General features: G+C 36.6%; 1 protein-coding gene across 1 annotated transcript in view; it reads left to right on the top strand.

Moving 5' to 3' along the window:
• Positions 1 to 25,069, top strand: part of CALS10 (callose synthase 10) — a 118,941-nt gene that overhangs the window by 56,469 nt on the left and 37,403 nt on the right. The window contains exons 11-31 of the mRNA XM_010664751.3: positions 7,162 to 7,238; positions 7,333 to 7,411; positions 9,355 to 9,447; positions 9,553 to 9,655; positions 9,772 to 9,895; positions 10,020 to 10,206; positions 10,309 to 10,361; positions 11,036 to 11,096; positions 11,247 to 11,328; positions 18,058 to 18,107; positions 18,507 to 18,593; positions 18,732 to 18,817; positions 19,554 to 19,581; positions 21,030 to 21,127; positions 21,250 to 21,331; positions 21,433 to 21,593; positions 21,799 to 21,919; positions 22,322 to 22,419; positions 22,508 to 22,598; positions 22,689 to 22,849; positions 22,953 to 23,062. Coding sequence (XP_010663053.1) covers positions 7,162 to 7,238; positions 7,333 to 7,411; positions 9,355 to 9,447; positions 9,553 to 9,655; positions 9,772 to 9,895; positions 10,020 to 10,206; positions 10,309 to 10,361; positions 11,036 to 11,096; positions 11,247 to 11,328; positions 18,058 to 18,107; positions 18,507 to 18,593; positions 18,732 to 18,817; positions 19,554 to 19,581; positions 21,030 to 21,127; positions 21,250 to 21,331; positions 21,433 to 21,593; positions 21,799 to 21,919; positions 22,322 to 22,419; positions 22,508 to 22,598; positions 22,689 to 22,849; positions 22,953 to 23,062 — 2,032 coding nt within the window. The remainder of the gene's footprint in view (positions 1 to 7,161; positions 7,239 to 7,332; positions 7,412 to 9,354; positions 9,448 to 9,552; positions 9,656 to 9,771; positions 9,896 to 10,019; positions 10,207 to 10,308; positions 10,362 to 11,035; positions 11,097 to 11,246; positions 11,329 to 18,057; positions 18,108 to 18,506; positions 18,594 to 18,731; positions 18,818 to 19,553; positions 19,582 to 21,029; positions 21,128 to 21,249; positions 21,332 to 21,432; positions 21,594 to 21,798; positions 21,920 to 22,321; positions 22,420 to 22,507; positions 22,599 to 22,688; positions 22,850 to 22,952; positions 23,063 to 25,069) is intronic.

Raw genomic sequence — 25,069 nt, 5'->3', positions numbered from 1 at the left:
TTCATCGATATTTTAGCAAAAAGTGGAGCCAAGCATCATGCCTCTTTTCTAGGGGATTTTTCCTCCTTAGGGGTGTGGAGTTGCACAAAATTGTACAAGCTTATGTTACATCCCTTTATGTATAGTTGGCCCACTCTATTTCCCTTTTTGATCGGCCTTGTATTTTTTTGGAAGGATTTCTCATTCTTCATTTGTACTTAAAAATTCATGTCAATAAATTGGTGTGTTTTGTATTAGGAAGAAAAGGGTTTTGATCCCTAGGCTTCTTTGTGAATTACTATATTAAATACAACTATTAGTGATCTCTAGTCGGGCCTTCCCTATACCATTGGTCAATCCAAATTTGATCCAAAGACCTTGGCCAACTGAAAAGCTTGTTGTGAAGAAAAAGTCATCCCACCCCTTTCAAATGGTTTTCCAAAAATTCAAATCATGAGCCCATATATTGACTTTAAAGCTCTACTTTTCATCTTTTCGTACATTCCAATGATTACTTTTTTCTATGAATTATCTTGGTCAAGCTTGAATCTTGTTAGCCACTTTCCTAGTAAAGCTAAGGAACACTGGGTTTCAATGCTGAAGGTACCTATAGCCTTAATTGAACATATTGTCTGCTGCCTTACCAAATGGAATTTGTTAATTGGCCCTCCACTTCTATAAAGATCTCTATAAATCTTTTCCAATCTATACCTAGTTGAAGGTTCTTGTAGTGTTAATTGAACATATTGTTTGCTATCTTACCAAATGAATCTTTAATAGAGGAAGAGAAGCAACAATGTGACCATGGAAGAAACAAGGTTAAAGAAGAGGTCTCTTGTTGGAAGTTGTTGTTTTGGTGTAAAATTGAAGTCCTTTGAAATCATTTTGGAGTTAGTTAAAGGTAAGTTGGTGGGGAAGATTGTAGAGAGGGGTTGAGGGTTTTTTTCTCTTGGATAAGATTTGGGGAGGGGGGTCTCTTTGGCTCCTTGAGGGGGTGGAAGATTGCTGTAAAGGGAAGTTCAAGGAGCCTTTTAGAAGGTTGTGGAATGAAGGGGGAAGGAGCTACAAGTTTGAGTTGCATTGAAATAAATCTGGAAGGTTTTTGTTGTGCTTAGTTTTGTTCATAGAGGAAAAAAAGGTTTTCCTTAGTTTTCCCAGAAGGAAATGCTCCTCAAGGGGGTTGGAAGATCCTTGCTACAAGTCTTAGGAGCGTTGGGGTAGTCCTTGTGTCTAGGCCTTTGGAGGATTTGAAGGAATCGGTCAGGTGTTAGGAGGAAAATACAGGTGGCAACTTGTCTAAGATTGCTTCCTTGGCTAAGGTGTTGAACAAAGGCAAGAGGGAGTTAGGTGATGATGTGTGGATAGAAAGTGAGTCAGGGGAGGTTTTAAGTAATTTGGGTGTCTTTAGTAGTGTTTGGTGCAGAGGTGGGATGGTTCTTCAAATTGATTGCCAACTTTGGATGCGTTGAATTTGCGGGCTCAACAATCTTGTTGAAAGGGGATTTGAAGTTGTCTTTGTTGGGAGACAATCTCATTTTATTTGCGTTGGAATCTTTTTCCAAGGCTAAAAGAGTTTTGATATTGGGGTCTAGCTTGTTTTAGGGAAGAAGTTTGTAGTTGGATTGGTGGGAGCCGGATGTTGGATGTTTCATAGAAGGTGCCTTTGTCGGTGAAGTGTGGGTGAGGGTAAGAGGTCTACCAATGCATTTGTGGGGGAAGGAATTCTTTAAAAGGGTGGGTGATGCCTGTGGAGGTTTTGTGGTGGTGGATATGGAGACAGAGGAGAGGCGTTACCTTACATTGACTAGGTTACTTGTTAAATTTAGTGGGAGAAAGGTGCTAAATTGGTTAATGGCTGTCGACAATGAGGTTGTATTTGCCCTCTGCTTGTAGTAGGAATTTTCGCCATGGCTATTGCTGTCAGTTTCTAAGAGGAGTTGTAGAAGGCCAAATGGTAAGGATAACAGGGAAGGATGTTCACGCCCAGTTGGGAGAGAGGAGGGGAAAGAAGGGTGGCGTGATGTAGAGGATTTGCAGGCAAAAGTGTTTGTGTAGCAAGCTTTGGTGTTTGTGCTTGGTCCTAATGCTCAAGTTTTAAAGGAATGTGTGCAGTCAAAGTTGGTCAACGGCTTGGATGGGGCCTTTTTTGGGCCCCCTTGTGGGTTGTTGGGCCGAAGGGCTTTAATTGATGCGAATGTTGGGTAAGGCCCCTTCTTTCTTAGGCCAACCCAAATCCCCCTCTTTAAGTTTGTGCAAAAGGAGCCAGTATGGGCTTCACAAGTCTAAGCTGCTTAAAAACCTACCCATGTCTTTTGAAACCTTGGGTATTAGTTCCCATTTAAGGGTTCAAAGGAACCCTTTTGTGGTGATGCTGCTTCCTCATTGGAGCTCTTCTACGATCCTCTCCTAAAGGTGGCGGAGGAGGGGCCGACAAGGTGGGTTTGGGGTGTGAATGAAGCCCTTTTGGCTAAAACGATAGGCTTCGAAGGTAGGTTCACCCTTTCAACTCCTTCTTCATCTCTGGTTTGGCCTCTCACTATCATTAATGGGTTGACAAGTAAGGTAAAGCTGGTGCCTCCCTTGGGGAGTCTTTCTTTTGGCTATTGGCTGCTTAAAATGTTGCTCCAAGATGGAAGGTTGTTGGATGTTAAGGAAAGTGAAGAGAAGGGTCCTTTGGATAAGGAGTTGGTGGGTAGGGCTGAGGATTTGGAGGTGAACAAAGCCTTGGAGGCCAAGGTTCAAAGTATTGGCTAAGGTTGGTACAACTTGGCCAAGTTGTATCGGCCTCACCAAGCTCTGTGACAAGTCTAATACTTATACATGTTTTGCACCAACTTGGTAAAAAATTGGCAAAACTCGTTTTGATTCACCAAAACTACACCAAGTTGACCAAATCCATTGTTTCAAATCCACAAAACAATCTTCTTCGTTGTCGTTAGATTGAATGCAGTGAGTGGAAGCACTAGAATTGGCTGAGGCACCATTCCGATCCCGACCCTCTTCTGCAATCTTCATTGCTTGCTTGCTGATTGCGTCAATGCTGTTGAACAACAATATTGTCTTTGTTGATGTTCGACGACGAATTGGGTTGGTGGGACAACAATGCTTTTGCATTTCCTCTTTCTTGGTTTAGAAGTGTCAGTGTTGTTGAACAACAATATCGTCTTTGTTGATGGTTGGCAATGAGTTGGGTCTTTGTTGATGTCGGCAACAAGTTAGGTGGGTGGGTGGGAAGGGAGGGACGATGCTTGATTTCCTCTTCCTTGGTTTGGAATTTAGGAATTGGGAAAGTAGCGGAATAGATTTAGGAAATTTTAAGCTTATTTCTTTTATGAAATTAATTATTCTTAATATATGGCAATTTATTTATAAAATTAATTATATGTAATATTTATAACGAATTAAAAACATAACAAATTGAAATATGATAAATTCTACAAGCATTAAATATGGATTTATAATAATTTTAAAATAAATATGATATTAATCATTGATAATGAATTGATAAATTTAATTATATAAATATAAAATGAAATACCATAAAACATAATAATAGTATTTTAGAATATTTTTAATATATTGATATATATTTATAGTTAAATATTTAATAGTTATTAATTATATTTAATGATTTAAAATTATATATTAATATAACTAAATATTAAATGCAAGGAGTTTATTATATTAATTATTGAGTTCATTTAATTGTGTTTAATTTTTTTTATTAACGTAGTAATTTTTTAAAATATATTTTAGTTTTTAATTAGTATATTTTGCGTATCGGTTGATATCGGTCCGAGATGTTGAGACCGATATGCCTCAGGACCTCTCGAGTCAATGATTGATACCGTGACTTTGAACCATGTTGGAGGCCAGTTGTAGAAGGGGGAGGAACTTAGCTCTACGAGTCTTCCTAGTAAGTTTACCAAGTTCAGTAGTTTTTTGGGGTTGCCTATGGTGGGGTTTGGGAAGGAAATTAATTCCCTTTTAAAGAAAATGAAATCAAGAAAAGGATGTGGGGTTGAGGTCTCAAGGGGAAATTGGAAATTTTCGTCTACTCGTTTGGAGAGGAAAATCCAAAAGCTTGAATGTTCGATGAATTACAATTGTTCTCCTCTCTCAGTTAGGGACAAGGGGGGAAGCAATGGGGTTTCAATTTTTTCGCTATGAGGTCATTGTCTTCACTCACAACTTGTTTGTTGGTTTTTGGTTACAAAAAGGCTCTTGTTGGAAAGTGTCCCAAGTTTCTAATTAGTATAGATTCCTTTTTGTAAAGAATAATATATAAAATATTTCTTAAGTTGATATATTATTGTAATATTAAATTTCCTTATAGAATACGGAAAGTTAGTTGGAATATCTCTATAAATATTCTAAGTCATGTGGAGAAAAAGTCATGAGATGGAGATGGACTTGTAGAAACTATATGAGATAAATAGAGTGATGTGAGGAAAAATAAGAGATACCCAGTGGAGCGAGGGAGCCCATGGTTTAGGGTGTGAATACAATGAGTGAAGAAACATGGGATGTTTCGAGAACCTAATAATTGTATTTGGTTCCGTCTTCTGTAATATTCTTTGTGGTATAGTAGAACGATTTTCTCTCATCCGTAAATATAGGTATGGTTGGTTGAACCATGTTGAAATCTCGTGTACCTTTGTGTGGTTTGTTTTATCTATGTTCTTTGACTAACTTTGTTTGCATTAACGCTTCCGCTGACATAACAAATTGGTCTTAGAACCCCAAGTTGAAGATTTCTGGAAGAACAAAAGATTACAAAGCACATAAGACGGAGACCAATGTAATTTTAGTTGAAGGTGGAGTCGATCGTTCTCTCATGGGGATATGATACAACATGTCTATCATGGAGAGATGGAAGATTGACTTGATAGAATTTGGTCTAAGGTGGAGATTGTTGGAAAATGTCCCAAATTCCTAATTAATATAAATTCCTTTTTGTAAAGAATGTTGTATTGAATATTTTTCAAGTTGATATATTATTATAATATTAGATTTTCTTATAGACTAAGGAAAGTTAGTTGGGATATCTCTATAAATGTTCTAAGTCATGAAGGGAAAAAATCATGAAATGAAGATGGGCTTGTAGAGACTATACAAGATGGATAGAGATGTGGGGAAGAATAGGAGAGACCTAATGGAGTGAGGAAGCTCATGGTTCAGGGTGTGGATACAAGGAGTTGGGAAATATGGGATGTTTCCAGAACTCAATAGTTTCATTTGGTTTTATGGGATGTGAGGAAAAATAGTGGAAAAATTTTCTCTCATTTGCGGATGTAGGTATGGTTGGACGAACCACGTTAAAACCTTGTGTACCTTTGTGTGGATTGTTTTATCTTTGTATTTTTGAACTAACTTTGTTTGCATTAAAACTTCCGTTAGCACAATAACTTTTAGGTGGCTTCTAGTCTATCCAAGGTTTTACTTAGGTTTCTAGGGTGTTGGGGTTAGTTGCTATTTGGTTGGTTTGTTTTTGCTCTGCCCTTTTTCTCTTGGTAGCCTTTAGGCCTTTTTTGTATACTTTGTGTGTGCTTGGCTACGCCTTTTGTTAACACTCCTTAATATATTCTTCTATTTACCTGTCAAAAAATTCTTACCAAATGGATCTTTTCATTAATGGATCCTCCTCTCCTAAAAATGAAATTCTTTTTTAAATCATTTCCAATCCACACTGTACCTTCAATAGGGTAACCGTCTTTTTGAGAAGCCAACCCACTTTTTAAGGCTCTATGGAGGCCTAAATAGACGAGGACTTGAAAGTCACATCCAAAGGGAAGCTGAAATACTTAGTGGGTAATCTGTCGATTCTTCACATTATGCAAAAGGCTAAAAATTCGATCACCTCCACTCTTCTACTAGAATGACCTCATTTTTCTCAATATTGTTTTGAATTATTACATCCCCTTGCTGTAAGCCTCACAAAGCTAAAGCTACAAGTTATTAACAACAACTAGGAGATGACAGATCTTAATCCTCTTACCCCACCGGCCTCCACCATAAAGTGGTTAATGAAACCACTTTTATTAGTCCTATGCATTGAACAACTCAAATGCTCTATCACAAGAATAAACAAATAGGAGGAAAATTCGCTGTCACAAACCTCTCAAAAGTTTTGAACGAAACTAGTGGGAGTCCTATCAATTAACATTAGAAACTTCCAAAATTGTACAGATATGCAGTTTGATCCAATCAATTTCCAAAACCTATACTGCTTAATCTTGGTAGCAAAAAATCCATTTTTTTTACAGCCAAAAGAAGTGAGATGTATTAAGATACACCTAACAAAAAGGCAGAGGTCTGATCCAATCAATTCATTCCAAAACCTATATTACTCAACATTGATAGCAAAAAATATAAATGTATATTTTGATAGCTAAAAGAAGTGAGATGTATTAAAAAACACCTGACAAAAAGACTATGTACACAGGGAGTATACCTCCTTCTTGGACAGCCCTCACCTTATTATTCCCCTCCTGGTCATTAACAGGTCCACCTTTGATTTCCATTCTGAAAATCCTTGATAAATTCTGAAAATCCAACTAGCCATTTTTTCTGACCCTTTGCTGGTTCTTTTTCATTTCTCTTTACTTTAGTAGCCATTGAGAATTTTGCATTCCTATCACCCTTTTTCTATAACGTAACAATTTAATTTTTGCCTGTGGCTTTTCTGCGTAAGCCTTAAAATTTGTCTGAATTCACCTTGAGCTTTTAATATATTTTCCTTTTCTTCTGCAATTCATCTGATTCTTTACGATCCAAACATTGGGTTTCCTTATATAAAGTGCGTGTATCTATGAATTTGTGTTTTTTTTAAATTGTTTGTTTAAAGTGGAAAATCTAAATCCTGCAGGATGATACTACATCCTCTTTCTCTCTCCCTCTCTTTAAATAAAAATCATGCAGGACAAACCTCATAATTTTGACGATAGGAATATTATCATATATCAATCAGAGAATTTGTCAACCTTAGGAATCATTTATGAAAGAAATGAATCATTTCTGAATTGTGTTTTTGTTGTCCATATTTATAATTGTGCACCTTCAGTACTGTGAACATTTCTAAGAGTCATGTTACCTATCAAAAAAAAAAAAAAAAGTTTCCAAGAGTCATGTTGAGTGTTTTCAGTAGTTAATTTTAATTCTGTTTTTGTTGTTATTTTGCAGGAAGCTGCTAGAAACAATAATGGGAAAGCTGCACATTCTGCATGGCGGAATTATGATGACTTCAATGAATTTTTCTGGTTTGTGTTTTTGTAGTTTATTGTTTTCTGATTTTATCATCTAGTTAGAACTTAAAGAATATGTTTTGTGATCTTATTTGCAATGTATATATAGGTCCCCTGCTTGCTTGGAGCTGAGCTGGCCTATGAAGAGAGATTCATCATTTCTGTTAAAACCTAAAGGGCGGAAAAGGGTTTGTTCTGGAGATAATTTCTGATTAAAATTTTTCTGTGGTGTGTGTTTCTGTATTAGATCTAGAATGCTTCCTTCTGAGTTTCCTTCTTTTGTGAACCATCTAGCACATCCTTACCCTGTGATACTGACCAGCTTCTGAGGTTGATAAAAAGAACATTGAAGGGTGCTTGTTCAATCTTTGGCACTAATAACACCAGTTTAAGTTGAAATACAAGTAAACTCCTTTTTTTGTGGGGTGGGGGTTGTTTTGGGTTTCCAGTTTGGACATGGGTGGAGGCCTGTTTGGTAGATTCTGATTTGTGAAGCAGCTAAAATTTTCTTTTAGTACATTATGAACACTTTTTTCATTGATTGGTTCCATATTTCTATTTGTGTTGGATTTTGATTTGTTTTTTTTGTCATCCTGGGGTTGGTACTCCTTTCTTAGTTGATGTTTTTGTATATTGGTTAGTCATTCGTGGGTTATGTTTGGTGCATGATTCATTGATTATAAGTTGTGGCCAACATGGATTGTCATACGGCTTAATTTCAAATATTAGGAGCTCTTTGTGAAGTTTTGTAATATCATGTTTGTTGAAAGATCTATATTGCTCTATTGCTTGATTTTGTTTTTCTCTTAGTTGCATGAAGTTTTTGATTTGTTATCACTAGAGCAATTCCAAGAGTAATCATTGTACTTGGTATCAGTCATAACCCATCCTAGCTTACCTATCAAAAAAATTAAAAAAAGAAAAGAAAAAATCAGTCATAACCCATCCTAGCTTATTGTTAGTCCTACACATGAGCATTATTAAAGTATATAGACAAAAATGTTACCCTAGAGTCCTTGAACTATGATGTTCCATTTAAAAGTCCTTCAATTTATGACTTTTTATTTTATTTTATTTTATTTGTTTATTTATTTTTATAGTATGTCTTAGAATTCTTTGTTATAGAAATTTATTATTTATGCCATCAAATGGTGTTTTTCAATGTTGTGTGCTCATCTCTCTTATTGTTGGATCATGCATAGATTCATTCTTTAGTTGTATATGGCTAGGATATTATTTGATGAAAATCAGGCTACATGGCTTCCCCACCCCATTACTTATAAGTTTTTCTCTCGGAACTCATGAATTAGGAATGAGCGTTCAGCACAGCATTTTATCCTTATCTGTTAATAATGCTGAGGTCTAGTGAAATATGTTTTTATGCAAATTTTTCCTATCAAAAAATTAAAAAAAGGGAAGTATTTAGGCCTTCTATCTTCTTTTTTTCTCCCAGTTTGGATAAGAAACAAAAGTAATTTCATTGATGGAGAGAAATGGAAAAGAATGATGAGGAATCCTCCCAGTATGAAAAGAAACAAAGGTACAAGAATGACAACATCACAAACCCCCAATCGCTAGTCACAAATAAATGGTCAAGGATGTGGTTTCTCAGAAAATCTTTTTAGGACTACTTTGTTGGTCTATGTTATTTGGTAGTTTCTATTCATCCATATTTTCCAAAGGGGTTCTTTCATCAAACTAAAAACTGATGTTATTATCTTATGTGTTTTTAAGCAATTAAATGTCTATTGCTTCTTAAGGGGCAGTAAGAACAATACAATTTTTTATAGGTGTCATTTGCAACTGTGTTTCATTAGCATGTTAAATCTTTTGATTATAAATATGGGTCCCCACTTTTGTTTTGTATCCGTGAGCTTAGAGATGCCATTTCTTTGAGCAATCTAAAAATGATAACCTAATAATTACCTGTCTGAGTTATTGGAAATGAATGTGAAAATGATTTTCCTTTGTCAATTATGCATATATGGGATGTGCATCTTGCCTTCATACTTTGGCTCTTTCACCTGATACCTTGTATCTTTTGATGTATTTCCTTCTTTCATTTAACCATTACCTTTCATTTCATTTTTTTTTTTTTTTTATCTTTTTAACTTTACCTTTGAACTGACAGACTGGGAAAACCACTTTTGTTGAGCACAGAACATTTCTTCATTTATATAGGAGTTTTCATCGACTGTGGATATTTTTGGCTTTAATGTTCCAGGTAATCTCATGCATTCATTCAGTACTATCTATTGCAATATTGATGTTTAACATGGATTGTTCATTGTTAAACTAAAGTTGGCGTTTTGTTCCTCACTAACTGCAGGCTTTGACAATTATAGCCTTCAATCATGGAAATATTGACCTGGATACCTTTAAGACAATACTTAGCATTGGACCAACATTTGCAATCATGAACTTCGCAGAGAGTAAGTTCTTTTTTCACCTCTCCGCCCCATGTTGAGATGAATTTGCTATAAATTTTGGACCCACTATTTCTTAGCATTTTTCTGCTTAATTCTGTTTCTTTACTGCTTATGTGTAGGCTGTTTAGATGTGCTGCTTATGTTTGGGGCTTATGCCACTGCAAGAGGCATGGCCATTTCAAGGCTAGTCATTAGGTTTTTCTGGTGTGGCTTTAGCTCTGTATTTGTGACGTATGTCTACCTGTGAGTTTACAGTCTTATTTCTTTAATGTGCCTTCATGTGATTCAATAATTCCTTGCTACTTAAAAATATGCTTACATGCTAATTCTAGAATATATGTGCACATATACACAAACAAAATTGCAGGAAGCTTCTCCAGGAAAGAAAAAATCCAAACTCAGATTCATTCTATTTCCGGATTTATATTATTGTATTGGGTGTTTATGCTGCTTTGCGCCTAGTCCTTGCAATGTTACTTAAATTTCCGTCATGTCATGCACTCTCCGAAATGTCTGACCAGGCATTCTTTCGATTTTTCAAGTGGATTTATCAGGTATTTTTTTAACCTGCTCACCTTTGACTATATGAACTAATGGTGTTGTGATGGATGGTGTCTTCTACATCCTCAACTAATAGTTTGCAAGATGATTTTCAGGAGCGATACTATGTGGGCCGTGGTCTTTTTGAAAGTACAAGTGATTATTTCAGGTTTAATGTCATGCTTGTGGATGTTATGTAATTTATTTAATTTTTGCCTTTTTCCATGGTAAATTTGGTCTGTGGATCTTATGTTGTCATGTTCGTATAATATTATTCTATTATCACCTGATCTTTATTCCCTTTTTGGATTTGTCCATACATGCATTTATTTCTTTTATTTATCTTTTTGGTGGTTTAAGGGGGAAGGGAGGGGTGGGGAATGGAGGATAAGATTTGGGGATGGCAGGGGCAGGTTCAAAGCAGGGCACCTTCAACTGTCCTCGACTTGTCCTCTGAAGCCAATAGAGCACATAAGACAACAGAAAATATGTTAAAAAATGCAAAAGACCAAAACCCCCCTAAAAATGTAGGTCATTTGATTTAGTTAGTGTGGGTCCACCACAATTTTGTTCACAAGTTTTGAATGCTGACCAAAGCCCTTCCATGTCATCCCTGTATTGGTCAATGTAAAATGAACAGTGTCATTTTGTGGGGTAATGGGCCTGGATTTTAGTTGTTGGCATGATTCCAAAATTAAAGGTATACTTTTGGTATTGGACAATCTGGTTTAGAAAAATAGATGATAGAGTATGAGACTTTTACCTAGTTTTTTTTTTTTTTTTGATAGGTAACTTTTTTCCTATGTTTTTGATTGCATTGAATTTAGTGTTTGACTACCGCAGGTATGTGGTCTACTGGCTGGTGATATTTGCATGCAAATTTACATTTGCTTACTTCCTCCAGGCAAGATGTCAGGCCCATATATTTATTCACTGTTTAAAGTTTAGGAGGTTCAATTTTTTGTCAGTGGGTTTCTAGTTGACTTACAGTTTAGTTGCAGGCTCCATGGCATATTACTTACTGCTAATTTGTAATTTTTATTTGTTTTTGCAGATTAGACCACTAGTCAAACCGACCAATATTATTGTGGACCTTCCATCTTTGACATACTCATGGCATGATTTGATCTCGAAGAGTAAGACTATTTCTGTCATCTTGTTGTTATCTCTTTGTTTTTTAGTTTTTTAATAGGACTTAACCCAATCAAAGCATATTCTCTGGTACCATTTAGTATGATTCTTGGTAAGCAATAAAGATTGTGTTGAAGCAAAAAGATGTAGAATCAGTGCACATTACTGAGATAAAAAAATGTCGTAAACAATTCTTCTCCAAGAAAGAATGAAAAAGTCACAAGCAAGGAGTTCAAAGCTCAATGGATATGGTTGATATGAATAATAGAATTAATACACAAACATAGGTTGAGTGCCATTAGGGGTATAAGCATCGAATCATCAAATCATTGATCCGGTCTTACTCGACCGACCTTGTTTGCCTTCAAGAAACAAAGGTGCAACAAATGAATGATAGACTGGTGAAGAGCTTGGGTGTGGGGAGGTGTCTGAATTGGGGGGTAGTGGAGGCTAGGGGTCAAGCATGGGGTATCTTTGAGCTTATTGAAATGGAGTTAGGAGCCTTTTCAGTTTCTTGCCACTTCAAAAATTGTGAGGATAACTTTGTATGGATGTTCACTTGGGTGTATGGCCCTATTTTGACAGAGGAGAGGGAAGACTTTTGGGATGAGTTGAGTGCCATTAAGGGTCTTTAGAATGATCCGTTGTGTGTGGGAGGGGACTTCAATGCGGTAAGAATCTTGGAGGAAAGGAGGAGCTGTCAAAGGTTTTTGGCTTCTATGAGACACTTTTCACAGTTCATTGAGGAGATGTGTCTTAAAGATCTCCTTTTATTTGGTGGGTTGTTCACCTGGTGTGGAGGATTAAATAATAGGTCAACCTCAAAGCTCGATCGTTTTATTGTCTCTGATGATTGGGAGAATCATTTCAGTGGGTTGTATCAAAGCTTCCTTCCTAATCCAATCTTAGATCATGTGCCAATCTTGGTTGATAGTGGAGAGATAAGGAAAGGCAAGACTCCTTTCAGATTTGAAAATATGTGGTTAAAGGTGGAAGGCTTCAAAGAGCTTGTCAGGAATTGGTGAGAGGGGTGCAGTGTTCAAGGTTCCTGTAGCTACATTCTAGCTGCAAAACATAAAGCCTTGAAGCAGGACCTTAAAAGTTGGAATAAGGAGGTTTTTGGAAATGTGTCCACCAAGAAATTGGAGGCTCTAACACAGTTAGGGTTGTGGGACGAAAAGGAGAGGTAATGGCTTTCACAGTGGAGGAAATCGAGTTTAGAATGAGGGTGGTGGATGTGTTTAAGAAATGGGCAGAGATGGAGGAAATATCTTGGAGGCAAAAGTTAAGAGAGCTGTGGCTAAAGGAAGGGGATAGAAATACAAGATTTTTTCATAAAATGGCCAATGCTCGAAGAAGGAGAAACTTTATGGCCAAGCTAGGGGTAAATGGTGAGCTGCTAGTTGGGGAGAATAGCATCAAGAAGGGGTGACAAGAACTTTTTAAAGGATTCTAGCAGAGGCAGGGGAGTGGAGGGTGAGTATAGATGGGTTGGTTTTCGCCTCCTTGCAACGATTGGTTTCAATAGCATTAGAGTTACCCTTTTTTGAAGAGGAGGTCCTTGCAACTTTATCTGGTTTGAATGCTGACAAGGCCCCGGGCACAGATGGCTTTTCATTGGCTTTTTGGCATATAGCTGGGATATTGTGAAACATGAGGTCATGAGTTTTTTTGGTGAATTCTATGACTCGGGGTCTTTTGAGAGGGCTTAAATGCTATGTTCTTAGTATTAGTTCCGAAGAAAGAGGGATAGAAGACCTTAAGGACTTTAGATCCATTAGCTTGATTGGAGGGTTATACAAGCCCTTGGCTAAGGTCCTAGCAAATAGACTAAAAAAGGTGGTGGGTTCTCTAGTTTCAGATTTTCAGCATGCTTTTGTGGTGGGAAGACAAATCTTAGATGTGATGCTGATAGAGAATGAAGCCACTAATTCCAGAATTAAAGATAAAGAAAGGAATCTTATGTAAGTTGGACATCAAAAGGTCTATGACCATGTTAATTGGAGCTTTATACTTGCAATTATGGAGAAAATGGGGTTTGGTTCCAAGTGGATAGGATAGATTAGATGGTGTATTTGTACAGCTCGTTTCTCTGCTATGATAAATGGTTCTTCAGGTTTTTTCCAAAGCTCTAGGGGTTTGAGACAAGGAGACCCGTTGTCTCCCTATTTGTTCATCTTGGTTATGGAGGCTCTCTCCCACTTGCTCTCTAGGGCGAATGAGAGTGGTTAAGAAGTAGAAGCTGGAGTAGTGTAGGTAAGGGCATCCTTAGCTGATTTCTTGTACTTCCTTTCAACTTGCTTAAGCTTGTACCATGCTGGATAACCAGGCTTCTTCCAGCAAACATCTACTGTATGTTTGGCGCTATTGCAGTAAGTGCAGAAGCGAGAAGAAGACTCGGTTGAAGGAGCAAAAGATGTTGGTCATGTATTATTCTTATGGACGGCCATTGCAGAAGCTGTAGAGTGATCTTCTGTTACCATGGCGACTTGCTCTGCGCTTCATTACGGACCAGTGAATAGGCTTCCTCATACAGGAGAGCTAGCTAAAGTACTACTGCTAACTTATCCAAACCGTGATTAAAAGTTTCAAAACATAGATAGACCTGATCCTTAGTAGTACGCTTCCTTTATTTCTCAATATCAGTTGCATAGGTCAAATCATTGGGCCTTTAATAACTAAACTCCATGAATATTGAGTTTTACTTATTGTAATATTTTGCAAGGGGGCGACCACTTTGGTGTAATTGACAAGATTTCTTCATTAGTTCATATACTTGAGAAGAGTCAAAGATATCAAGATAGCTCCTCTTGATTGCATCCCAAACCTCCTTAGCTGTTCCACACTGCATAAAGTGTGATATTAGCTTGTCAGTCATGGAATTGATGAGGCAAGACTTGACTAGAGCATCTTAGGCTTCCCATTCATCATAGTTTGGGTCATCCTCTATGGGTGTAACCTTCCTATATAACCCTTCTTCTTTTTATCAGCAATATGCATCTCCGAAATTTGAAACCAAACACACTAATTAGCACCATCTAACTTAATAGAAATTGTTGGAGAGGCAATCTCATGAATGGTCACCATGGATGACTTTTTTGCTATTAGAAACACTCGCATCTATTTTTGCAGACATCATATGATAACAAAGAGGGTGAAAAAAAAAGAGGATGGAAGAAGAGTCAACTAGTCAGTAGTGGAATTCTCTACTTTAACTTTGATACCAAATTGATAAATTGTTGAATGCTTTTTCATTATATCTTAAGGGTATTTATATACGAAAAAGAAGACTATTTTAGGATAACCAATTATACAGATAATAGACAACTATACAAAATAATATACAATTGTATGATATACATTAACTCACAACTGTATATAAAGGTGTCCAATGGTCTGGGCCGCCCATTTTGGCCCATGGCCCTAGATGCCCAAAAGTCTGGCTGGGCCGGCATGGCCAAATTATTATAGAGGGCCGAGTCTACACAACCCAAATGAGCAGGCTATGCTGGGCCTAAGGAGATGGCCTGTCATGCCATTGTGTTGGTCCACTTGGCCCTTTCAAATATCATTTTTACTTTTTCCCTTTTCCTTTTTATATTGAAATAATGTAATTTGTTGAAATATTGAATAAAAGAATTATTTTTTTATATTTCATTTTCTTTTATATTCCATTATTTTAAATTTATCGTTATTTTGATAAAAAAAAACAAATTCAAATGTGTTTTTTTTTACTATTTTTAGAAACAAAAATTAACATTTCTACAAATTTTACAATTACAAATTCGATAAATATAAATATAAAAAATAAAAAGTCTAATAATTAGAGATTTTTAAAGTAACAAAAAAAATTCATTCAATGAAAAAAATTAAGACAAAATGACTTAAAAAAATAAATTAAAAATTTTAACAAAGTGAGTGGGCCTTGAACCATGGGCCGCCAACACGACACGATTGGCATGGCATGGGACGACACGATTAACCGTGGGCTTATGGGCCGTGCCGGGCCACCTATTTGGTTTGCATGGGTCAACCCGATCCAACACAATTTTTAAGTGGGCCGTGTTGGCCCGGCACATTGGCCCACTAAAAGAGGAAAAGGCCCCTGGTCCTGATGGTTTTACTATTGCAGTTTATCAAGAGTGTTGGGATGTGATAAAAGAGGATCTTATGAGGGTGTTTCTCGAGTTCCACACCAATGGGGTAATAAACCAAAGTACAAATGCGACCTTCATTGCTTTGGTGCCTAAGAAAAGTCAATCTTTTAAAATCTCAGATTATAGACCTATTAGCTTGGTTACAAGTTTGTATAAGATAATTGCTAAGGTCTTATCAGGGCGTTTACGCAAAGTTCTTCATGAAACAATCTCTGGTTCTCAAGGAGCCTTTGTTGAAGGGAGACACATTCTAGATGCTGTGTTGATAGCCAATGAAGTGGTGGATGAGAAAAGAAGGTCAAGGGAGGAAGGAATTGTTTTCAAAATCGATTTTGAGAAGGCCTATGATCATGTGGATTGGGGCTTCTTAGATCATGTGCTTCAAAGGAAGAGGTTCAGCCAGAAATGGAGAACGTGGATAAGGGGTTGTTTGTCTTCTTCTAGTTTTGCAATCCTAGTTAATGGGAATGCAAAGGGTTGGGTTAAGGCTTCTAGAGGTTTGAGACAAGGAGACCCTCTCTCTCCTTTCCTTTTTACTTTAGTGGCAGATGTTCTAAGTAGGGTGTTGTTCAGAGCAGAGGAAACTGGGCTTACTGAGGGTTTTTCTGTGGGGAGGGATAGGACAAGAGTGTCTTTGTTACAGTTTGCAGATGACACTATCTTTTTCTCTAAAGCCTCTCTGGAACATCTTCAAAACCTCAAGATTATTCTTTTGGTTTTCGGGCAAGTTTCTAGTTTAAAAATAAACTTAGAGAAAAGCACCATTTCAGGTATTAACACTAAGCAGGAGCTATTGTCTAGTCTGGCCTCGGTTTTTGATTGTAGAGTGTCTGAGTGGCCTTTATCTTATTTAGGTCTTCCTTTGGGAGGGAACCCAAAGACAATAGGCTTTTGGGACCTGGTGGTTGAGAGAATTTCGAGAAGATTGGATGGTTGGAAAAAGACCTATTTGTCTTTGGGAGGTAGGATTACGTTAATTCAGTCTTGTTTGTCTCACATCCCTAGTTACTTCATCTCCCTCTTTAAAATCCCAGCTTCAATTGCTTCAAAGATTGAGAAGATGCAAAGGAATTTTCTATGGTCTGGGGCAGGGGAAGAGAAAAAAGATCATCTTGTTAGATGGGAGGTTGTTAGCAGACCAAAGGAGTTGGGAGGTTTGGGTTTTGGGAAGATTTCTTTGAGAAATATTGCTCTCTTAGGGAAATGGCTTTGGAGGTTCCCTAGAGAAAGGAGTGGTCTTTGGCATAAGGTTATAGTGAGTATATATGGGACACATCCTAATGGATGGGACGCCAACATGGTGGTTAGATGGTCACACAGATGTCCTTGGAAGGCTATTGCTCAAGTTTTCCAGGAATTTTCCCCTTTTGTTCGCCTAGTGGTGGGCAATGGGGAGAGAATTCGTTTCTGGGAAGATCTTTGGTGGGGTAACCAATCTTTGTGCTCGCAATTTGCTGATCTTTATAGAGTTATTTTTGTGAAAAACCTCACTGTTTCAAATGTCCTTGGCAATTCCTTTCCATTGGCTTGGAATTTAAATTTTCGTCGCAATCTTACCGATTCAGAAATTGATTTCCTTCAGAGATTAATGTCCTCCCTCAGTTCAGTGCATTTCTCTCCTTCTCTGGCAGATTCTAGAGCGTGGTCTTTGTCTTCATCAGGCTTGTTTTCAGTGAAATCTTTTTTCTTGGCCTTGTCAAAAGTCTCTAATCCTATTTTGTTCCTTCCGGCCAAGTTTTTGTGGAGTTCAAAAGTCCCTTCAAAGGTTAAGGCCCTCGCTTGGATAGTAGCTCATGGGAAGGTGAACACCAATTGATAAGTTGCAATTGAGAAGACCCTACAAGTCCCTCTGTCCTCAATGGTGCATTCTTTGCAAAGGAAATGGAGAGTCGATTGATCACCTTTTTCTTCATTGTCCTGTTACCATTGGACTCTGGAACAAGTTGTTCAAGCTAGCTGGGTTGGATTGGGTCCCTCCAAGGAGTTTTGAGGATATGTTGGTTATTGCTTTTAAAGGCTTGGGGAACTCTTTAAGAGGCAAGACTCTTTGGCAAGTTGCTTGCCTTACTTTGGTTTGGATGGTGTGGCAAGAGCGAAACAATAGGATTTTTGAGGATAAGGGGAGATCGGAAGAGACATTATGGGATTTGATTTTGTTCTACTCCACTCTTTGGGCTTCTTGTTCTGCAGCTTTTAGAGGAGTTCCTCTAAATGTGTTACAACTCAACTGGAGAGAGGTTTGCGCTTCAAGAGTTTGAGTTAGTGGGGGTTTCTCTTTGTTTTTAGCTATTGTTGGGTGTTTTTTCTGTTGTTCAGATTGTGTAGGAAGGACCTCTCATCCTTCTAGTGTTTTCTTTTGTTTCTTTTTTCTTTTCTTTCTCCTGTATCTTTCCTTCTATTAATATATTTCTCTTCGTTTCTGATCAAAAAAAAAAAAAGCCTTAAAGTCTTAAAGGAATTTTCTTTAATACTATCGTCAAAAAACCAAATAAGGCCATCGTATAAGTTTAAAGATTTTTACTGATTTTTATTTATTTATCTATTTTTTCTGACTCATGCTTTTGATATTTTTGGCAGACAATAATAATTTGTTGACATTAGCTAGCATATGGGCTCCTGTTATTGCTGTGAGTATTTTAATTTTTCCTCAGCATCACGAACCTTGTAAGAACTTCAGTGTTAGCTTGCTAAGAGAATAGTTATGTCATATAAAAAATACACCCTAAGAATTGTTTTAACCCATCAAATTTGGCTGAAACATGTAAATCCAGATGAAACTCATAAACACTATTAGATAATGCAATGATTGTGCTGTTCCTCATTGAAAAAAAGTACATATCAAAATTAAAATGCTCCGACTGAGATGCCTACATTTTTACTTGTTTTAGTTTAGGCCTAATTTGAGTTGGTGTTTTGATTGAGATCTAAAACCTGGTGGTGAAGTTGTTATTTGGCATTCACATTGTATATCAACTTTGTTATTTTCCTTCTTACTTTCATTTTTTTTTAATAAAATTGTTCTCCAGATCTATCTCATGGACATTCTTATATGGTACACTATCTTATCTGCAATTGTTGGTGGTGTTAAGGGTGCACGTGCTCGGTTAGGCGAGGTATTGATGTGCTCCTTAAGAGTCCCAGATATAATTTTTTATTCCTTGTTTCTTTTTCAATTCTGTATGTGATGTTCAAGTGCATGTTCTCCTGTAACCTTAGTTCTTACCTGTGTTGATCGTGTTTATTTGTGGCAGATACGTTCAATTGAAATGGTGCATAAACGTTTTGAAAGCTTTCCAGCAGCCTTTGTCAATAACCTTGTGTCTCCTATGATGAAAAGGTGATCCTTGTTTTACTATTTACTGATGAGCAATTTACGCATGTACCCTCAGTTTCTCTTTCCCATATTTTTACTTCCGAATTTGAAAGCTTTCCTTTTCTTATTTCTCTGGCATGAAAAAGAATCTGGTCGAGAGGGAACTCAGATAAGCAAGAATTTTTTATGCCATCTGGTCTATAACTTTGTCCAGTGTAGCATGTAGCAACTGGCCTAGATCAAGCAACATAGAGAAAAAGGCTTAATTTACCCAATCTCATGAATTTGGTATTTGAGGTTTTGCTTAGTTAAAATCCGAGAACTGTTACCGGATTTGGTGTCTTTTGTTTCGCTCTTTGCACAAAATTTTCTGTTTTACATGACATCTTATATGAATTTGGAGAAGGTTGATGAACTGCATAATGGCCGTTGTATGAAGTTCATGTTTTCTATGAGATTGTACATGCTCGATCAATCATTTTAACTCTAAACAATCTTGAAAACATGATTATATACTAAAATTGGGAGTCAATGGTGATTAATAAGAAGTTGGTTTAGGTTGGGGATAAGTTTGTTGTTGACTAAAATAACCCTCTAATGTTAACGATTCTGATCTAATGATTTCTTAGAGCTTGATCCTGTTAGGAATTATTTGATTTGGTAAAACAGTGTATGACATACTTCTTTTAGAGATTATATGATATTGTTTTGCTCCATTATCTTTGGGTGGATAACATATTCCGTTAATTTGCTCTTGCAGGATGCCTTTTAATACACAATCAGCTCAGGTAGTTAATATGTTTAATGTACTCCAATTAGTAGATTATTTTGGTGGCCCTGTTTTACGCAACTGATATTGTATTCTATTGTTAGTAAATCTTGTCTGAGTGCTTTTGTGCTTAATCGATTCTATGAGGTTCAGTTGGAATTCTAGTCATAAAAAAAAGTGAAAAAGATGCTGGAAACTTTCTTATAGAATCGATTATCATAAAATAGAAAATGCTAAATGCATTTAAGATATGTGTTCTTCTTGGTATATTTGTTCACTCTACAACTATAACTTAAATTTCAAGTCAGTTATTCCTCTTACAACTAAAAGCCATTATGGGGACTTCGAACTTTCATTAATAGAATTTGATACTAGTTATGTAAACAGAAATTTACCAAACTGTTATAATAGTAAATTTTATTGGAATCAGAATATTGCCAAACTATTACTTAAAGTAAATTGTTGATTTTCTATGGATGTTTGTAGTACACTTTTCATACTGTTAATGTGGTTATATCTGACCTTTACAGCATGTCTTTGTTCAATGCATCTGTGGTTAGGATGAAATTTTACAGCTGTTGTAGAACGAATGCTTGTATATCTGGCAATTAGTTTTTAAGGGTTTGACATTTTGCCAAGTCTGCCATTGGATAAGATCTTCCTGTCATGCTCAGTCATGCTTTCCAAACATCAAGGTGATGGGAGAACTGTTGCCCATCAATATAGTGTTAAATGAAGGTTTAGTTAACATTTGGTACAAAGAATTGTGAGTTTATGAAGTGGATGGCTCCATGTATTGAATCGACTTGATATTTGGGATGTATGGTGCCAGGGTAGGGGCATGTTGTCAACAGTATGGTTAAATAAGAAGAGAAGTTGCACATTAGGTGTATCTTTTACCCACATTATCTCTCCTCCATTTTTCATAAAGTTCACTATTGGATTACATGTGCCTCCCTTGCACATCATGCATGCTAAAATTAAGTTGATCAGAGGTTGAGAGCTGTCACATCAAAAAGAAATCCAAATTAGTGTTTTATTTTATTTTTCTATTGAAATAGATTTTATGGTAGAATTAGATGGCCAGTGATATCCATTAATATATTTTTTTTCATGCATGAGATGCTTTGAGAGTTACCTAATGCACTAACTTGCTTGGGAAAGTACTGGTTTCAAATGAAGTTATTAATGGTATATGAGCAGCATTGTTTTGCATCAAACTCAGATTGATCATGGTTGTGTGTGTGAGTGTGTGTTTCTACATGTATCTGCTTGTACATGTAATACTTTTTCAACACATGCACATGCCAGAGGATATGCCATTTTGAGCATTTACAATGCCATAAATTGGATCTTGGTGTATTTATCCTCAGGTTCTAGAGTTTTTTTAAAATTGTGATTTTTCTGTTTTGTTGATGAATCTTGTTTAATCTTTTTCTTTGATAGATATTTGTTTTATCCATGCAGGTTTCTCAGGATATGAACAAGACACATGCAGCCATTTTTTCTCCATTTTGGAATGAGATCATTAAAAGCTTGCGTGAGGAAGATTATATTAGTAACCGGTAAATCAGAGAAGATGCCACTTTCTATAAGGAATCGCTTCTTCGTTCACTGTTATGCATGGCTCTCTTTTTAGGTCTATAACTGGTATCTATATTTCCTTGCATGGTTTTTATGCTTCCAGGGAGATGGACTTGCTTTCTATTCCTAGCAACACAGGAAGTTTGAGATTAGTTCAATGGCCTTTGTTTCTTCTAAGCAGTAAGGTAGAGCATGTTAAAATGTAGCATGTTATGCATGCTTGCGTATTGGCTCCAGTGGTATGCTCCAGTTCTATATGTTTCTCTGAACTATTTTGTTTTTTCAGATCTTGTTGGCAATCGATTTAGCTCTGGACTGTAAAGATTCACAGGCAGATCTTTGGAGTAGAATACGTAGGGATGAATACATGGCATATGCGGTTCAGGAGTGTTACTACAGTGTTGAAAAAATTTTACATTCCCTGGTTGATGGTGAAGGAAGCCTTTGGTATGAACCTGTTTGCCATGTATTGTTGTTTTAAATTTTTATGCCCCAAGCAAGAAGTTGATTTATTTTCTTAGTAGGTTTTATAAATCTTTAGTTCTTAACTACTTGGGGCCAGCCTGCTAGGTTTTTACCTGTTTCATATGATAGAGGTTGTACATGTGATTCTTGAATTTTTTACTTTGTTCAATATTATTCTTTATGGTAGGGTTGAAAGGATCTTCCGGGAGATCAATAATAGCATATTGGAGGATTCACTTTTTACAATCTTAGATCCCCAGAAGCTTCCAATGGTATTACAAAGATTGACGGCATTGACTGGACTTCTGGTAATTGTTTTGTGGCTACACAGCATAATCCAACTTGTTGAACATTGTTCCTATTACAACACAAGAGCCAACTTTGTTCCCTGAGGTTTCTTGGTTTTGTTGATATTGTCACAGGGCGTGAAGTAACTCTTTTTTTTGTCGTATTGATCGTGAAATGATTTTTTTTTTCCCCTAACCAGCTTCATCAGCTTTCTGTGTCTGTGATTATCAATGAATTCTGCCATTTCTCTTGCTAGTATATATGATTATTGATTGCATTATTTTTAAGGTTAGCAATGCCAGTTGAAATGATTATCTGTGGAGTTGTTGATTTTTTGCTTGTAGATATCCCATAGTCATGATTACTTTGTTCTTCTGCACTTACGATCTTTTATATTTATACTGACAAAAAAACCTTGTCAGATTAGGAATGAAACTCCTGACCGTGCAATAGGTGCTGCAAAATCTGTGCGTGAAATATATGATGTTGTTACACATGACCTGCTGACATCCAATTTAAGGTATACAGTTGGCTATACATAATGATGTGCAGATATCATAAGGAGTAATTTTAAATTTGAACTCTCTTTTTATTCTTTAATCCTCCAGGGAGCAGCTTGATACATGGAATATATTGGCAAGAGCTAGAAATGAGGGGCGTCTGTTTTCTAGGATAGAATGGCCTAAAGATCCTGAAATTGTAAGTATCTCCAAAACTTTTAGCGCTGATTATATTATTTTTAAATTTTACCTATGTTTTTTTCTTCTCAATTCTTTACCATATTGGCAGAAGGAGCAGGTGAAGCGGTTGCACCTATTTCTCACTGTGAAAGATTCTGCAGCTAATATTCCAAAGAATCTAGAAGCACAGAGGCGGTTACAATTTTTTACAAATTCATTGTTTATGGATATGCCTTCAGCAAAGCCAGTTTGTGAAATGATGCCATTCAGGTAGATACGAATCATTATGTCTGAGGGAGTGACTTCCTTTCAGTTTTCTCTGACCATTTTTTATAGTTTTCTAATTTATTTTCCTTGTTTTGTTTGGGAATAGTGTCTTCACCCCATACTACAGTGAGACTGTACTATATAGTTCAACCGATCTGCGGTCAGAAAATGAGGATGGGATATCTACTCTTTTCTATCTTCAGAAAATCTTTCCAGGTATTTTTCTGATTGTTTTTGAAAATTTTGCTCCCTTCCCAGTTCATTTGCACGAGGATTATAATGTTGTAGTTCATTGTTCTGTACTTGTATGATACAAAAAAGGTTGTTTTCTTACTTGGCCTTTTGTTACCAAGCTTTTTACTTTGTTGACCAATTCTGTGAATGTTTACAAAACTAGGAGATTTTGATGGTCATGTAAGTCATGTTTCAGAAATTTATGTCATTGATTGCCCATTTTTGTATTGTTTGGCTATCCATGGTGTAGTTTGTTAGGTTATTATGCACTAATTGGTTTTGTTTGTCTGGTTGGATATAGTTTGTTTAACTACACTCCTTGGTTTGGGATGGTTTTGAATCCTTGCTCTATAGAAAAAAAATCCTAAATCCTAGAATACAATTCTTGCCAAAATCAATAAACTCTTATGTCTTTTCTCAACTAGAGGATTGATGTTCTAGGCCTGAAACCAGCAATTTTAGAGGCACAAGATTGGGATTAACCACAGGAAGCTGCAGTTAACTGATTAGTGAAACTGGGTAGAAAACAAAAGAAGATAAAAGAAAAACACTGCAGAAAAAAAAGGCAGTCCATAAAATGGAGACTGCTTTTATTATATCTTTTATTTCTTCCATACAAGTAGATTTATAGGCTAGGTTTTGTGACCACAGCCCTTTATTTTAGGAGATTCAAATCAGCTGGATTTTAGGAGATTCAAACCAGCTGTAATATTAGAACTAACAATTAGAAATAGAAACAAGTTGTGAAAAGAGAGAAAAGGGAGAATCCCTAATTTTTGTTATTAAAAAAACTGTTAATAATACACATTGGACTTGGATATATATATATATATATATATATATATATATATATATATATATATATACATGTTAGTGGGACCCACAATACAATAAGGAAAAAAAAGGAAAAGTAAATAACTGAAATAACTGTACACTATCTAACACTCTCCCTCAAGCTGGAGCATATATGTTATATGCACCAAGCTTGTTACAAATGTATTTAATTCTAGGACCTCTGAGAGATTTAGTAAAAATATCTGATAGTTGATCATTTGAATTGACAAAACTAGTCGCCATACATCCTGATGCGATCTTCTCTCTAATGAAGTGATAGTCAACTTCAATGTGTTTGGTCCTTTCATGGAAGACTGGATTGGATGCAATATGCAAAGCGGCTTGATTGTCACAGATGAGCTTCATCTGTTCATCCTTTCCAAATCTCAACTCCCGAAGAAGATGTTTCAGCCATATGAGTTCACATGTTGCCAGAGCCATAGCTCGATACTCGGCTTCAACACTAGATCTGACCATCTTGTTTCTTACTCTTCCAGGATATTAGGTTACCTTTAATAAAAACACAATACCCGGAAGTGGAACGTCTATCTGTGGGTGAGCCAGCCCAATCTGCATCTATGTAACCAACAACCTGGGTATGATCTCTGTTCTCGTACAACACACCTTGGCCTGATGTGCTTTTGATATATCGAAGAATGCGAATTACAGCATCCCAATGGCTATCACATGATGACTATAGGAATTGACTAACAACACTTAGAGGAAAAGAAATGTTTGGACGAGTAATGGTGAGGCAGTTCAGTTTACCTTCAAGTCGACGATATCTCCCATGATTTCCTAAAGGCTCCCCCTGTCCTGATATAAGTTTGACATTTGGATCCATAGGACTGTCTACCGGTTTACAGTCTAACATACCGGTTTCTTCCAAGTTGTCTAAAGCATACTTCCTTTGGGAAAGAACCATGCCAGAACTGGATTGAGCTATCTCAATCCCTAAGAAATACTTGAGTTTCCCCAAGTCTTTAGTCTGAAAGTGGGTGAAAAGGTGTTGCTTTAGTTTCTGAATACCATTCTGATCATTGCCTGTAATGACGATGTCGTCCACATAAACTACCAGATAAATACACTGCCTCGAAGAGTTATGATGATAGAAAACGGAATGGTCTGCTGTACTGCGGAACATGCCAAACTCCT

This window comes from Vitis vinifera, chromosome 17, assembly GCF_030704535.1.
Source record: "Vitis vinifera cultivar Pinot Noir 40024 chromosome 17, ASM3070453v1".
Taxonomy (NCBI): domain Eukaryota; kingdom Viridiplantae; phylum Streptophyta; class Magnoliopsida; order Vitales; family Vitaceae; genus Vitis; species Vitis vinifera.
This window is presented reverse-complemented; position numbering and strand designations above follow the sequence as displayed.